Source organism: Nyctereutes procyonoides, unplaced genomic scaffold (assembly GCF_905146905.1).
Source record: "Nyctereutes procyonoides isolate TBG_1078 unplaced genomic scaffold, NYPRO_anot_genome, whole genome shotgun sequence".
Taxonomy (NCBI): domain Eukaryota; kingdom Metazoa; phylum Chordata; class Mammalia; order Carnivora; family Canidae; genus Nyctereutes; species Nyctereutes procyonoides.
In genome coordinates this window covers 63,872,657-63,888,695 of record NW_026575046.1, presented here as the reverse complement: position 1 = coordinate 63,888,695, position 16,039 = coordinate 63,872,657, and the positions used below count along the sequence as shown (strand labels likewise).

Here is a 16,039-nt window from a genome sequence, read left to right as displayed (position 1 = left end):
AGGCCTCTCAGGATCTGAGAGTTTGTGGCCTCTCCAGTCTTGTCCTCATACGTGGCTGTCATTCTTCTACAGACACTGCGTCCCTGTATCTGCTCTCAGAGAAATCAAACCAAAATCTGGGGTCCCTAAATTCAAGAGCAAAAAGTGGTCTTGATGTTCCAACCAATGCTAAAATCCTAGCATCTTCTGAAAGCTTCTGGACAATGAAGAGGAAACTTCCTATAGACCTTAAGTGCCAGGAATTGGGAAGGGAGAAGCTGGGAAAGCAAGGTGGGATCTATACGGGACCCAGGGTGCTCACAGGTCAGCATCTTCTGGGCAACCTCACAGGACTCCCTCATATACACACAGGTCATGACTTTGACCTTCAAGAGAGTCCAGAAAAGTCAAACCCCACACCTCTTGCTTTGTCTTCTCCTCTGCCTTTTGCATCACTTCCATCCAACCATTCATTGTTTTATGTATATATATAAAAATATACAGGGATCCCTGGGTGGCGCAGCGGTTTGGCGCCTGCCTTTGGCCCAGGGCGCGATCCTGGAGACCCGGGATCGAATCCCACATCGGGCTCCTGGTGCATGGAGCCTGCTTCTCCCTCTGCCTATGTCTCTGCCTCTCTCTCTCTCTCTCTCTCTCTGTGTGACTATCATAAATAATATATATATATATATATATACATATATATACATTCTAAAAGGTCTGCAGCCACATTACAAGCAACTAGGAAAACAAAAAAGAAGGGGGAAAAATCCACTCCACCTGTAATCCCATATCTCTTGCTAGTCTTTTTTCTTACATAATTTAAAAACATCATTATAAGCTACATACAAGTTGATGCCTTACTTTTATTCTTATTTTTTTTTGATGCCTTACTTTTAAAACAAATAGTATTTTGATTTTTATTCTGATTATCAAAGTAACGCACAGTGTAGGTAAAAAAAAATGTAGAAAACAGAAAAATATATAAAATAAAAGTTTTCCAAATTTCCATTGCCCAGCGAAGTTACTATTATAACTTCATGGGGTTACTTCCACTTCTTCTTCCATCCACATAATATATACTGAATACAATCAACATCTTTTTTCAGACAAAACTTAGATGACAGTGTTCATACTGCTTTATATCCCACTTTTTCCAATTAATATAAACATATTACATAGTCATGAAAATTAATAACTCTGTCAAGGTCTAGTAAAATGGATTTCCTGTATTTAGCCATTATTTTACTGACTTTTGAAATCGCCTCCAATTTTTTCAGTGAGAAATAGTCATGTTGAATAACCTTCTGTTTTCAGTTTTTCCATATTTTGAATTATCTTTTTTAGCCCAACGTTTATTTATTTATTTTTTTTAGTAATCTCTACACCCAGTGTGGGGCTCGAACTCACGACTCCAAGATGAAGAGTCGCGTGCTCTTCAGACTGAACTAGCCAGACGCCCCTTGAATTATTTCTTTGGGAGAAATTCCCAGAAGGAAAATTAAAGGGTAAAAACAGCAGGAACATTTTTATGGCTTTTGAAACGCAGGCTGTTTCAGAAAGGGTCACTGCTATCACAAACTTAAGAGTCAAAATATGGCACCTCATTTCAACTTGTGTTTTCTCTTCCCTGACACCAGTGAGGCTAAACATCCACATTTGTTAACTAGTTTTACCTCCTCTTTTTTAGGTTGTCAGTGCAACTTCTCTGACCATTATCTGCTGGATTTGGGGGGGGGGGCTGTTATTTGATAGGGAAAGCTTGTTGTATAAAAATAATATTAACTCTTCCCATCACATCTGCTGTGAATATTTTCCTTAACCTATTGCTGGCCTTTTAATTTTGATTGGCCATTCCCTTCTTAAACATTTGTTTCTTTGCCTTTGTTCCCACCACTATATTGAAAGTTTTTTTTCTCTGCACAAAACTCACTGAGCACACAGCAGGGTCAGACATTAGCTTTCCCACATACGCTCTCATTTGAAACAATTTAACAGTTTCTTTGCCTTGCCCTAATCCCTCCCAGGGCTCTCTAAGGTCTGACACTGTTGCAGACTTCTGTTCTTCCCCCACCTACTCTGTTCTGTTTCCTTTGATGATTCCTCTTCTTCCAGACTCTCAATGACAGAGGGCCCTGAAATTCTGTCTTTACTGAACTCTGAAACCTTCATGCGCTTTAGATTCATATGGGAGAAGGGGAGTGTTATTAAAATTCAGATTCCGCCTCCCACCCAAGGCTTCCTGAATCTGAATTCCAAGCTGGACCCTGGAAGCTGTATCTTTTTAATTAGCTCCTTACACGATTACATGGTTGCACCTGACACTCATCCTTGGGGCCCCAGATATCTAGAAAGTTCCATCAGAAACCTGTCTTTCAATGGCTCTTTTATCCGTCTTTTCACCACCACCATGGCTGTTACTGCTTTATTTCAGGTCCTATTTTGTGCAATCACTCTCCTTCAGCCTTTCAGAGCTACTGAAGTTCCCAGAATCATCACACTATTTCAAACCTATGTATCTTGTGCAATTCCCTCTGCCTGGAATATCCTCCCCCCTCTCCTGCCTGCTTCAACCTAGCAAGATCAGATCAAAGGAGTTCTTCAAACTCAGTTCATGGGCCATCTCCTTCAGGAAGATATCCTGTTTTGTCTCAGATGCTGGTCTCTGCTCTGCCAGGGCCTGCCCTGAGCACATCTCCTTCATAGGCCCCCCAGACCATGCAGGACTTTCTGGTTTCCCTGTCTCTCCCTCACTCTGAACACCTTAAAGGGTGGGTTATGTGGCTGTTTTCCCAGCTTGTGAAGCACAGAACTAGCTGCATGAGTGAACTCACGTGAATCCTCATTCCCATCCCGAACTGCATGTCCAGTGCTGAGCTCTTTCCTGGGCTCCACCAGCTACTTCCCGTCACCTTAAAAGACCTGTCGACCTGGATCTCCACCTGTCTCTGAATCTCAGTGTGGTCCAAATAAAACTCTGGCTATCATGATGGACATTCTCTCACAACTATCCCATTTCTAACAGAGGTACCACCAATTCTTCCAATTGGTGGTCAAAATTCTAGGAAATTTGACATTATCTTAGATGGGTCCTTTTTAATACGTCCAGAGTGAGCCTTTGACACACCTCTAAACAGAGCCAATATCTAATCAGAGCCTCAGTGGGACCATTATCCATAGGTAGTGCCTATTCTGATAGGTTGGTGCCTGTGTTCTTTTGACCACTAAGTATTTTCAATATTAGCCTTTCTATTTCCAATCACCTTTTCTTCACGCTATGCCCATATTATAACAAATCCTAATTGATAGCTCTGTGTCTAGTTCCTTCCCTCTTCTCTTCATCCTTATACCCTTAGCCAAATCTTTTGAAAGCACTGCTCTTATTATAGGTTCTCTGCTCAGTGGCCTACGTGTCTTGTGGTCTGACACGCAAACCTCCAATCCCACTGCCCAATAGACCAATCCAGCTATATTTTTGATATCCTTCTACCACTAACCCCATGTTCCAGTTGGGCAGAGAACATCAATATATATGATAGGATTCATAAAAATATTTTGTTGTTTTTAAGTTATAGAAGGAACACCTTCTCATTTTAAAGAAAACATGTACAAGGTAAAAAAAAAAAAAAAAAGAAGAAGAAGAAGAAAAAAGAAAGTGTGTCCTTCCACCTTCCTCACCTCCAATCCCATTCTCTAGAGGCAATCGCTGATGGAGCTCCAATCTTCCCACACCCTTTAAGCTTTCTCCAATAAGTTTTTGCCCAGAAGCTTCTTGGACTGCACCATGCAATGTAGGGTTCAGTACCATATACCATTCAGTGCTTAGCTGATTTCAGGTGTGTCCAATTTCCTCTTCAATTAACCTGACAACTTCTCAAAGCTAGATAAAAACTGCATCACCTCTTGTACCTCTTGTGTGCTCCTAGAACTGAGCATAGTGCCAGGCCTCTCAGAGGTACTTATGAAATATTTTATAAAGAATCACTGATTCTAGCTTCTCTTCTGGATAGAAATAGGCAAAATCTCTCGCCAACTAAACCTGCCACCTTCTCCTAACTTGGCTCCACCCATTCCAGTTCATGTCCCTCTAACTGGGGGGCTGCTGGTCACCCCCAGATCCATGTCAGCTGGTGTGTGTGGAGCCCAAGCTCCCCTCCTTGGTGCAGAAGTACACAGAAGCAGGCATGCAGAGAATGAGGGGAAGAGGAAGGGGTGCAGGGAGGGGGATGGGGCACACGTGTCTATCTCAGCTGGCAACATAAGATCCCGGGGAACGGCCCAATTGAAACTTGTTGGAATTTAAAGGTTTGGATCATTTCATAGTTTGAAATGCGCTATGGTGTAAATTGGTAGGCTTCAAGATAGCCTCTCTAATGTCCCAGCCCCAGGACCCATTCTGCTCCCAAAGCATTTACAGAACACTGTGGGCTCTGTGAGGACCCCTAGCAACCTCTCCGTCACCTTCACCAAGCAGCCATTCTCACTAGGGCTTTCTGCTGGTCCCTGAGGGCCCCTGTTCTCTCCTCTTGCTGTGATCCCACAGGAAATGCTCCCTCAGCAAACAGGAACAAGCTGTGACACACTACGTCCTTCGCCTGTTTCTGAGGAGCCTGTCCCTCTACAGAGTTTGAGACACTTTCACTTAGTAGTATTTGAGCTGGGTTCTGGAAGTGCTTTGGAGATATGACAAAAAAGGATCGTGGCTTCAGGTTCCAAGCCCTGTACTCTGAGTGGACCAGGCAAACTTTGCTTTCATTTGATAAAAAGGGTTTGTGCTTGAAAAACAAAAAGGAAAAAAGAAGATTACCCAAATGACCTAAAAATCCTGAGAGTCAAGCCATGGAGATGAGGGCATGCATCTGCAATCAGGTTCAGGATTGAGCTCTCTAGGAAACTATAATTTAGGTCACTTCCCCGGAGTCTTTACACTCAAGCCAGGGTCAAAAGAAACATCTTTCTTCTGCCCTCTCAGGCCAATGGAACCTGCTGTTCTGAGCACAAAGGTTTCTGGTTTTAAAGCAGAAAAGCAAGGATAGGAAGGTTCCTGGGGAAAGGAAGAACAAAGCCAAGAACCCCCCCACCCTTCCCCTTAGAGACTGTTGTGAGACAGTCTTGGGCTAGAGGGGTGGAGACACCTACCTTGACACCACCGTCTGACTTCTTGTTCAGTAGGCTTTTGGCAGCTGTGAAAACAAAAAGGAAAATCAAGCCTCCTGCATTGTACCCTCTCCCTAACCTGAAGTCCGGCAGTCGGATCCACAAGAGTCTGCTGTGTCTGACTTGGGGGCCAGGAGTCTCCTGGAAAAGGCCCTTCCTGGTAGCCCCAGTGCAAGAAGGGCATCTCAAGCGGCGTCAGACCCTCAGGGTGGCACCCCAGGATCTCTTCTGCCACGGAAGAGGTCTCAGCAGAAACAGGGAAACACTGCACATGGAAGGAGAAACCACATTCAGTACAGGAGCTGCCTGCTGTATTGGGAACTCTGCCCTCAACAGCTTCCACCCAGGTCTGGAAGCAGAGTGCCAGGGTGAAAGGTGAGGGCTCCGTCCCTAGATGCCATGGACTTCCTCAGAACGGCCAAGCTGGAAGGATGCAAGACATCTCCTGAGAGCTCTTGAAAAACAAGAGTGTCACAATTCACGAAGGAGACCAGACATGAGGACAGACAGACACAGACACAGAGATCAGGACCACCTACAGGAGGGTCTTGCCAGGGGGGTTGAAGCCTTGACTTGGCAGGTCCTCACCAGGCTTACTGGGTCCTCAGTCTACTCTCTGGACCCACTGAGCAGGAAGCATTGAGCAGAATAATGAGGTATTCAATGGGTTCCAGCCAGGCACAGGATGAGGCTCAAGGCTGATGGGCTTTGTGTAGGAAGGCCAGTGACACCTGCTGGTCACCATGGCCACGGGAAGGTAGCTGACCATGGATGGGAGAGTCTGGGAGGTGCAGAGGGATGGAATCAGCCCAACTGTCTGATCCACTGGGACTTCACTGGCTCGACCAGTTGCCACCTGTATGACCTTGAGTGAGTTACTTAACCTCCCTGAACCTCAGTTTCTTTATCTATAAAATGGGAAAAAGTAGGGCCTAGGTCACAGGACAGTGGTGGGGATCTAATGGGACCATGCATGAAAAGCACTAAGCAGAGTGCTTGGCATGTAGCAAGGACTCACTAGGTGTAAACCATTGCCACTATTACTGCTGCCGCTCTTCCCTTCAGGTGGCCATTCCTGCCCAAGCTGGGTCCCATCTCTCTCCAGTGAGAACAGGGATCCCTCCATCACAAGAATTCTGACTTCTCAAAATGGCCTATGATCCTATTTCCAGTCATGCTGGGATAATTTGTGCAACTTATTTTTTTTAATGTATTTACTACTATGGCCTGACTACCTACTGTGTTATGTGCTCTATATCCATCAAGGTTCTGAACTCTGCTTGTTAGGATCACTGTTGGGGAGTTTAAAAAAAAAATCATTATGCTTATCCCATGCCCTTGGGATTCTGATTTTCTTTGTCTGGGGTGGGGTGTCAGCCTCAGGATGTCTGACAAACTGTCCTATACAGATAGGGTTGACAGCCTTCGACATACAAGATCTTAATCATCACCATGTTACTTATTAGCGCCACCAAAGAAGGAAACTAAGGCTGGGAGGGCTGAGGTGACTCGCTTGGGGTGTGGCAGGGCAAGGATCCGAACCCTGGGACGGCTCTCCCCACGGCTTCTGCACTCCACAGCCTTTCAGACCTGGAGGCCTGCAAATGCCAGACTTCACAATTTTGAGGGGCATGGCTTCCTCTGTGAGGTCTCCCAACAGTGCTGACAAAGCCTAGTCCTAGCACTGGGCAGCTCCAGCCATGCCCGGACTGTCTCTGGGGCTGCCACCGGCCGCGGCCCTCAGGCAGGCCAGGCTCTCGGCCATCTGGAGGAAAGCCTCCTGCTGCCCAGCTCCACGTCCCCAGGCTATTGCCTCCTGAGAATTGGCAAGCGCCCAGCATGCACGGCTGGTTAGGGGGCTCTGTGACACCAATGCGCTCGCAGATGCCAAGTTAGGTGGTCCGTCCGGCATGCCCATCTCAGCCCGCAAGCATGGGACTCGCCTCCCTGGTGAGTGGGCCTGGCATGCTGGCCCTCCTGGTGGGGTGGCAGGGAGCCGAGGCAGGCGGTCGGGGGACTCATGCCACGTACCTTGCCCGGCCAGGCCGGCGGCGCTCGCGGCAGGCGAGGCGGGGGCGGAGCTCTGCCTGCCAACTGAGGGGATACAGTCTCTCAGTGCACAGAGCTGCCGCAAAGCCACAGGGGCCAGTCAGCAGCGAGCATGCCCCAGCACGAGGCGCGGGAACCGCTGGCCGCCCACGCGCAGCAAGGCCCAGGCGGCGTGGCCAAGCCAGCCGAGCTGGGGGAGCGAAGGCGCCGGGGGCAGGCTGATGAGCAGGTGCAGCCAGCCCTGCAGCAGTCTGGGGACCTGAGAGGACTGGGTTCGGTCAGGCTGTGGGGATCACCACAGCTCTAGCACCTGTCCCACGAGCTCCTCAGCTGAGGGTCTACGGGTAAAAGCCTGAATTGGTGAGAGGTGGTATCCTTTCTGAGGCAGCTGAGCCCTAGTTTGAGGCTGTGAAGAAACATAGCCTCACCTTCAGACTGTCCCTCCCTAGGGGACTTAAATGAGGCTATTATCAGAGAGCCCCCTCCTCTGGTCATATTCCAAACAGGAGGGACACTGGCACTCAGGACCCAGGGAGGGTGCATGGCCCTTGTGCAGCTGATGGGCCCCAGCTCCCCATCCCTCTCTTAACCCACTAGTTCCTCAGAGACACAGGTTGCTTTCCCTCTTCAAAGCAGGTAGCCAGGACAGTTTTTCTCAGCCTGTATTTCAGTCTTCTGAGGGTGAAGATGCCCAAGAAATGAGCCCCCAGGAAAAAAAAAAAAAAACGAAGACTGCTGAAGCAATACATTCTAGAAACCCTGATTCCACTATTAGCCAACCTGCCAGAGTCCAGGGCCAAGCTGCACCCTCTATTTGGGGTAAACTCAGGAAACAGCCTGGTTCACTCCTAAAAAAAACCCACACAGGTGCCCTTCCTTCTTGATTACACCTGGTGACACCTCTTTCTGCAGAAGCTTCTAGAGACAGGCTCTGTCCCCACCTGTCCCAGAGTCAGGGCAGCAGAGGTCATCCTAGAATGCTTACAGCACTTTTTTAGTCTCCTCTGACCCGGGCAAAGTAAGCTCAAAGGCTGATAGTCTGAGCAACAAGGACAGGAGGAGGCTCTTTAGGGAGGAGTGAAAAGTGCTTTGTCCTAACAGGGAGACCAGTCTCCTGAAACCAGGATACCAATTTCCTGAAATGGACAGGTGGGAAGGCTGATGTGGAGGCCATAGGACAGGGCAGTCTACTGATTTTCCAGTCTAGAAGAGAAGCAGTAGCCTGTCTTCACATTTTTTCTACTTGGAGAGACAACAGATCACCATTCTAGTTCAGCACAGAAATGTCCTTGAGTGTCCTCCAGAAAGGCTCTCATACTCCTGAGAAAGTAGAAGCTTCATATAATTCTGAGGACAAGAAGCCTGATGTGGAACTACAGCTCCACCTCTGTTGGAGGCAGCCAAGCTGTGCCCTCCTGCTCTCATTTGTGAGAGCTGAATCGATAACCATAGTCTTCCACTCATGGATACCCACATAAGAATGAGCCTCAAACTACAAGCACAGGGGACAGGCCTGAGGTGGGACACTCCCCTGGCTCACTCTCCAGTCCTGCCCCTCTAGAGCCCAGTGGCTCCCACTTGGGTTAGAGCTCATGAGGCCCTAGGACTTCTCAGTTGCGGCATCCTCAGACCCAGGGCCCTTATGTTACCCCGAACGAGCACAGACAAGCCCCTCAAGCTCAAGGGAGCAACCTTAGCCCAGAGCAGCTGCCATACAACTCTGTCTCCACATCAGTATAGAAGGAAAGCAAGGGAAAGAATCTCGCTATGAGAACGAGAGGAGGGAGTCTTTAAACAGTGGTGCTGGGGAGGCTGGGCAGGGTCAAGGAAGGGGTAAGGTGGGAAGAGATCTTCTATCTTCAGTTAAGTTCTGACATTAACCATTTCCTCACAGCAAGCACCTGTGCTTCCCCACGAAGGGTGAACAAGATGGGGGTTGGGGTGGGGTGGGGTGGAGTGTCTTGCATCTTAAAAAGAAACATCAAGTGATTTACAAATTACTGGTCCCAACTATCCCAACTTCTCCCTCAAATTTAAGCAAGTTGCTTTCCCTCCATCCTGCTGGTCTTTATTTCTTCACTTTTACAGCTAGTAGTATTACAAAGCATATTTTAAGCACAGTCTCTAAAATGTTTAAGCATCTGGAAAAATTTCTATTAGTCATCTCTACTTAGACACAATGAAGTAGAGATCGCCCCAGTAGGCAAATTAACGGTGGCTGAGAAGATTCACTACACCTCATCTCTTTCTTTTGCCCAGCACATTGTCCAATACCCTAGCGACGGGCTAAAATCTTAAAGTGCTGAGAGTCTTTAGAGAATTCAATAAGAATCCCCAGGGACAAGGAAATGGGAGGCTGGACAAGTTACTCCTTGGGAGGATCTAGGGAAGAGAATTCATAAATATGAACCCAAAGAGAAGTCCCCCAGAATCCCATGTTATAGGACCCAGCAGCAGCAGCCCCTCAAAACAGGGTCTTCTCCATCTTGGTCAAAGTGTTGCCTGAGACACCCAGCACTGGCATGGCAACCCCTCATTCTGACCCACTCACCTCAGGAGAATTAAAGTGCACAGCTGGGGAAACATACCTGAAAAGTTTCTGGAGACAAGCATGGTCGTGAGGATGGCACCCTGGGGAAAGAAGAGAGGCCTATGAATTCAACTGGACTCTAGAAAAGCATAGCCTCATCTTAGGCAGAGGGCAGCTGCTGGCCAGAGCTTCAAGACCTTGGGTCTTTGGGGCTCCTCCAACATGTATAACCTTCATAGCTCAGCTCCAGCCACAAAGGGAGCTACCTCTTGTGATGGAGCCAGGGGTGTCCTGTCAAAAGCTGTGATTTCAGGATGCTGGCAGCCTGGAAAGGCAAGACTCACCTTCAGTTTTCTCCGAGCATTGAACTTGCGCAAGCACTCCACAGTCTCTTGACGATGCATCATGGAGGCCACCGTGGATCGTTGCTAAAAGGCAAAGAGACAGGCCTGTGAGCCTTCCAGCCAGGTCCTCTGCCCCTCACCCTAGTCCCGTCATCGAGGGCTGTGTGCTCAGCCACCCCACAGTTGATCTGAGGGTAAAATGAAGTCATAGATGGGAAGATGCTTTTAGAATAAAAGCACTACCCCAAACTCAAGGTTGTGTAAGGACAATAATCTGAACGCAAAACCACCACTGGTAATTGATGCTAGATGAGAAGGGTGGGTGAGACAGCACTCTCCCCTTCCTTGGGAAATGCAAGCTACAGAATGGAAGAGAGTATCCTGTGTGTTGTGATCCTCACGCAGTCACTCCTTCAGCAACTGTACACTGAGCACCTACTGCATTCCTCAGCAGTGAGAGAAGAGGCAGGGTTCCTGCTCTCTACAGAGAACGTTCACTCCTTCCAAGAGCCCCTTTCAACAGCCCCCTCACAAGGACCCGAAGGAAGCTGTGATCTGAGAAGCTAAGGGTCTTCACCTTGAAGCATTCATTCTTCTCGTCATTTTGGATGGTGACTTTTCCTCAATGTATCACTGCTGACTTCCTTCCTCCTTAAAGGGTCCACTGGAAATGATTTACAATGATTTCCTTGATAATTTAGGGTCAATTATTATGTAGTATCATAATATAGTGACGTCCTCAGGGGCTAACAAGTTACATAGAATGATGGAGGGGGCTATGAAAATGACTCCCAGAACAAATGATATCCCTAGTTTTTATGTACCTGTTTTTTTTTTTGTTGTTGTTGTTTTGTTTTGTTTTTAGATTTTATTTATGAGAGAGAGAGAGAGAGAATGGCAGGCAGAGACACAGGCAGAGGGAGAAGCAGGCTCCATGCAGGGAGCCTGACGTGGGACTCGATCCTGGGACTCCAGGATCAGGCCCTGGGCTGAAGGCGGCGCTAGACTGCTGAGCCACCCGGGCTGCCCTTGTGTACCTGTTTTAAGTTGCTCACCCTCTCCCTTTGCTGTTGCTGTCTTAGCTAGAAAAATAAATCTTCCATCATGTAGCCTGGTGCCAATAACCCTAATAGGGCTGCCCCACCATCCTGCCCCTTGTCCCTGACCCACTCCTTTTCCTGGTTCCCTTGAAAGCAAGTCTCCCAACCTTCTCTACCCTTTCTGAGTTGTATAATTTTACTTCTTCCTCCACACTGTAAAGTTCTCCCCAAAGAGAAATCAGAGATCATCACACAATAACTCCTTCAACCTCAGATCTCCAACCACAAAATGATTTTCATTTGCTTTCGACCTCTTTTTACTACCCCAACCTTTGCTTCCTCAATTAGCTAATATTTTAAACCCCTTATTCTGGACTATATCCTTGTCTGCAGTCTATACATTATAAGTCAAGCCTCTACTTAAACAAAAGTTTAAAAACTCCTCTGACTCATCATCTTCTCCATATAGTACCATTTCTTTCTCTCTTCTCCTCATTCCCCCTCCACCTCACTGAAGCAAGGTTTTGGTCTCTCACTCCACGGCTTCTGCCAGTGAAATAAGGAAGCAATGGCTTTTAATTGCTCAGGGTCCATGGATTCTTTCTCATCGTTATCATGAACTCTCTGTGGCATCTGATTACGGACATTCCCTTACTGAGACCTCCTGTTTCTTTAGGATTTCCTGCCCCTGAACCTCCTCCTGCCACAGAAGGTCTCATTCCCAGCCCCCTTTGCTGGTGCCTCTAACTGTGCCTGCCTTTATGTGCTGGTGTTCAGTGGCCATCCCTTCTCTTACTGAAGCAAATACAAGTCCATACTGGGAATTCGATCAGCATAAAAACAATCCCATTTATTTCAACACCACCCACGCAGAAACGAAATGACTGCAACCTGCATTTCCAATTTTAACTTCCTTTCTCATCTCTGGAACCTGTCCGATGTCTCCAACCTGTCTGGTGTCTCAGACACCACACTCAATTGTGTGAAACTCAGATCATCATCCTTTCTTAAAAAATGGCTCTTCCTCCAGGTCAGTGAATGGCATGACCCTGTGCTTTGTTACCAACTCAAAATCTGGCAGTCCCCAGGGGTCTCCCTCTCTCTCCTTCACTCTCTAAATCCAACTAGTCACTAAATCCTTTTGAGTCTATCTACCAAATGTCTCTCAAATTTGTCTACTCCTTGCCACACTAGACAGGCTCCTATCACTACCGTCAGCTGGGACCTCATCCGGTCTTGCTCAGACAATTACAACAGCTTCCTGAACTCTGTGCCCTGGCCTCCTTCTTTTCTTAGTTCCATTTTGTACACAGCTTCCAAAGTGGCCCTTCTTAACTGCATATTTCATTCCCTCTTTATTTTGTTTTTAATTTTTTTTAAGATTTTTCTTTTTTCTAAGCCATCTCTACACCCAATGTGGGGTTTGAACTTACAACCCTGAGATCAAGAGTCACATGTTCCATTGCCCGAGTCAGCCAGGCGCCCCTTCATTTCCTCTTTAAACCTCTTAAATGGTTCCCTTTGCTTTCAGAATAAAATCCAAACTCATTAGACAGAAACTTGTATGTCATGGAATCTTTTTGGCTTCAGTTCTCTTGCATTTTTGTAGGCGTATCTTCATTTACAACCAAACTACTTAACATTCCTTAAACTTGCCACAATTTCCCATGGCTTTTCACCCTGGCTCATGCTAACCTCTATCTGCAGGTTATCATCCTGAGGAACTCCCAACCAGCTGCTAAAAGCCAGGAAGGAGTCACCTCCTCCATGCAGCCTTCAGTAATCTCACTGCTCACCAGACAAGAGTTCCGGGCATTCATTAGATCCTTTTATGTATTCGTCACATTGCAAAATCGTTGCCTATGTGAGTGCCTAGCTCCTCAGATAATTTTTAAGATCTTGGGGAAAGGACCACATCCCACTCATCTTTGTGTATCTCCAGAGCCCACACAGTGACTGGCACAGGAGAGGCATCAAGTAACATGAAAAAGGGCAAATACATAAATGCATCATGGCTGTCAAGACATGTAATTGTAGCAGACCCTCTTCTTAGTTTGAAAACAGATATTTCACTTTACAGAACTTTATATAAGTGTTTATGAAAACAGTATGTCAGGATGCCTGGGTGGCTCAGTGGTTGAGCGTCTGCCTTCAGCTCAGGGTGTGATCCCGGGATCCTGGGAGCGAGTCCCACATCGGGGTCCCCGCAGTGAGCTTGCTTCTCCCTCTGCCTCTCTCTGTATCTCTCACGAATAAAAAAATAAAATCTTAAAGAAAAGAAAAGAAAGAAAGAAAGAAAACATCCCTATTGATCCCTATTGACAGCCTAGGGAGGTTTCTCCTAGGTTGAGTTTTGTGACTGAACTTCAAAATGTTCTTTTTAACCGCCCAGAGACCCCTTTTGTTTATTTGTTGGATCTTGGACACATTTCCATTATAGTTGCGTGACAGCTGAGATCTGATTATGAACCCTAAGCTTGGCAATTCACTTTGGGTTTTGCCAGCTGCTTTCCAGCATCAACGACCTAGAATGTAAGGGTCAACCTAAGCCTTCACTCCAGATCAGAGCTAAGTCACACCTGACAAGTGGGGAAGAAACAGGTTGAAGCCAGTTAAGCCACCTGCTTCCTTGAATCCCTCCGGTCCCCATCCAGTCCCCCTCTCTCTCTGCTGGGTCCTTTCTCAGAGCCCAGGAGGACTGATTATTCTCTGCTCATAAACAAGAATGTGAGGACAGTACGGAGGGCTCATTGAGGGCTGACATCCCTAAGCTCCTCCATCCCAGGTGAAGACACTTACACAGACCCACGGATGCTTGAGAGCCTGGTCAGCTGTGATGCGCTTTGCAGGGTTTATGGTCAGCATCTGGTTGATCAAGTTCTTGGCTTCTGGAGTTACTGTGTCCCACTCTGGTGATGGAAACTAAGCAGGAAGAGGGAGAGGAGGCACATGAAATCTGTGAGCCTCTGTCTTTGTCCCAACTCCTATAAGGGATACTTATAGGGATACTCTGTACTATCTAAACCTGCCTGGGAGAGAGTTGGAGAAGCCCTAGGGCATCCCAGCACCTGTGTCAAAATAAAGACTACGAGAGGAAGATAGAATCACAGTTAGAATGCCAGAATATCAGGTCAGAGCACAAAGGGGACTCCAACACATTCTGATTCAACCCCATCTCCTTACTAAAAAAAGACATGCCCAAGGCCCCAGACAGTGGAGGGAGCCCAGACACTTCTTGTCCCTATGGTATGCAGCACATACCTCTCAGGCCATTCTCTGCAAATAATGGATCAAAGAGCTTCAAAGGGCTCCTGGATTTTATAGCTACCAAGAAAGGCTGTGCAAAGAAGTAGTTCCTGAGATAGGCTGTGCCGAGAATTGAGACCTGTGTGCCCATCCTTGGGTCCTCAAAGTCCCCTGACACTCCCTGTATCCCATGACACACTAAACATGCCCCCTCTTGTGGATACAGCCCAAGAGTTGAAAACAAACCAGTCCTTACATCATAGGCCCCAGCCTTGATTTGCTGATACAACTTGTGCTGATCCTCATCCCAAAAGGGAGGGTATCCCACCAGGAGGATATATAGGATGACCCCTACGAGACAGAACACAGGTCATTGGGGTCAGTCACCTACTTCACTGAGGAACGAAGAAAAGCCACACAAGGCTCAGCCACCCAGAAAGCCAAGGTTATACCAAAGGTAGAAGTGGATGCCAGCTGATGCTGCTGTGCCACCAGCCCCTCCTACTATGCTTCATTCCCCATGTCACCAAGCCACATTAGGGATTTCTGCAAGCATAACCCATCCTCTAAGGCGTGGCTAAATCCCTCTTTAGGAAGGATGCATTATAATCCAGGAAGTACTTGGGGAGGAGCGTGCGATGAATACCATCATCCCAGGGGCACTAGAGCAAACACTGTGATTTCACATACACCAGACCCTTCTGGGGCCCACACGCAATAGCAATGCCTCTTTCTCACCATCGCTGGAAGTAGAGTGCCCTTAACACCAAAAAGCTGAGTGTGTGGAATGGGCTTACCGCAGGCCCAGATATCCACAGGTTTTCCATAGGGATCTTTCCTCAAGACCTCAGGGGACAAGTAACCCGGGGTGCCAGCAAAACCTGTAGCAGAAGAGAGGGCGGAAGCACACTGAACCCACTTTCTCTCCCATTAAAACCATATTAGCAATTTATCCCAAGTCTCTTCTCGTTCTTGGTGCTTTGGCTACCTAAGCCCTCAGCTCATGGGCGGCAAGAGATGACTGGCTGGGTTTCTTGGATGGCCCAGGATAAAATCAGAGGGCAAGTCCGTGTGCCTACCAGGAACTCCCATTCCTCCCCAGAGGCAGCAAGAATGCAGTGCTGACAACAGCTAGACTCACTGTACTGAGTCACCTAGGGCCAGGGGACACTCCGTACCCTCCCCCTTCTCGGGTCTCTGAGGAGCCCAGGACCATGAAGGCTCTGGCTTCTAGTTCTGAAAGAGGAAAGCAGATCAGGAAGAAGAGGAAGGGCGGGGGCCACATTCCAGGAAGACAGGGTCACTCTTACCAAACCAAGCCTGCTGCTCTCCCTGTACTTCGATGGCTAGGCCGAAGTCAGCCAGCTTGACGGCGGCACCCTTGCATTTACTCGCCAGCAGCAGGTTTTCAGGCTGTATGAGGAAGAGAAGACCTGGTGAGGCACCCACCGGCCCCCTCCGCCCTGAGGAAGCCTGGTTTGGGTCCCCGCAGTCCCACCACCTGGCACCAGGTGGCGCCTATGCTTCATGAGCGGGAGGCAAAGGGGAGCCTGGGTAGTACCTTCAGGTCCCGGTGGACAATGTCATGCTGGTGGATGTGATTAACACTCTCCAGAATCTGATGTATACAATGGCTGCAAAAGCACAAGGTAAGGGAATGTCAGTGCGGGGTTAATCCACTCAGGACCACACTA

At 47.8% G+C, this 16,039-nt stretch overlaps 1 protein-coding gene across 26 annotated transcripts in view; it reads right to left on the bottom strand.

Moving 5' to 3' along the window:
• Positions 1–16,039, bottom strand: part of CAMK2G (calcium/calmodulin dependent protein kinase II gamma) — a 55,056-nt gene that overhangs the window by 15,228 nt on the left and 23,789 nt on the right. For 14 of the 26 annotated variants that reach the window (XM_055324971.1, XM_055324981.1, XM_055324978.1 and 11 more), the window contains 8 exons: positions 15,907–15,979; positions 15,656–15,758; positions 15,143–15,226; positions 14,602–14,696; positions 13,899–14,021; positions 10,060–10,143; positions 9,774–9,816; positions 5,119–5,162 (listed from right to left, as the gene is read on the bottom strand). In XM_055324971.1, coding sequence (XP_055180946.1) covers positions 5,119–5,162; positions 9,774–9,816; positions 10,060–10,143; positions 13,899–14,021; positions 14,602–14,696; positions 15,143–15,226; positions 15,656–15,758; positions 15,907–15,979 — 649 coding nt within the window. Of the gene's footprint in view, positions 1–5,118; positions 5,163–7,167; positions 7,231–9,773; positions 9,817–10,059; positions 10,144–13,898; positions 14,022–14,601; positions 14,697–15,142; positions 15,227–15,655; positions 15,759–15,906; positions 15,980–16,039 lie in introns of all 26 variants that reach the window. The other 12 variants (XM_055324968.1, XM_055324976.1, XM_055324972.1 and 9 more) reach the window with 1 other exon arrangement.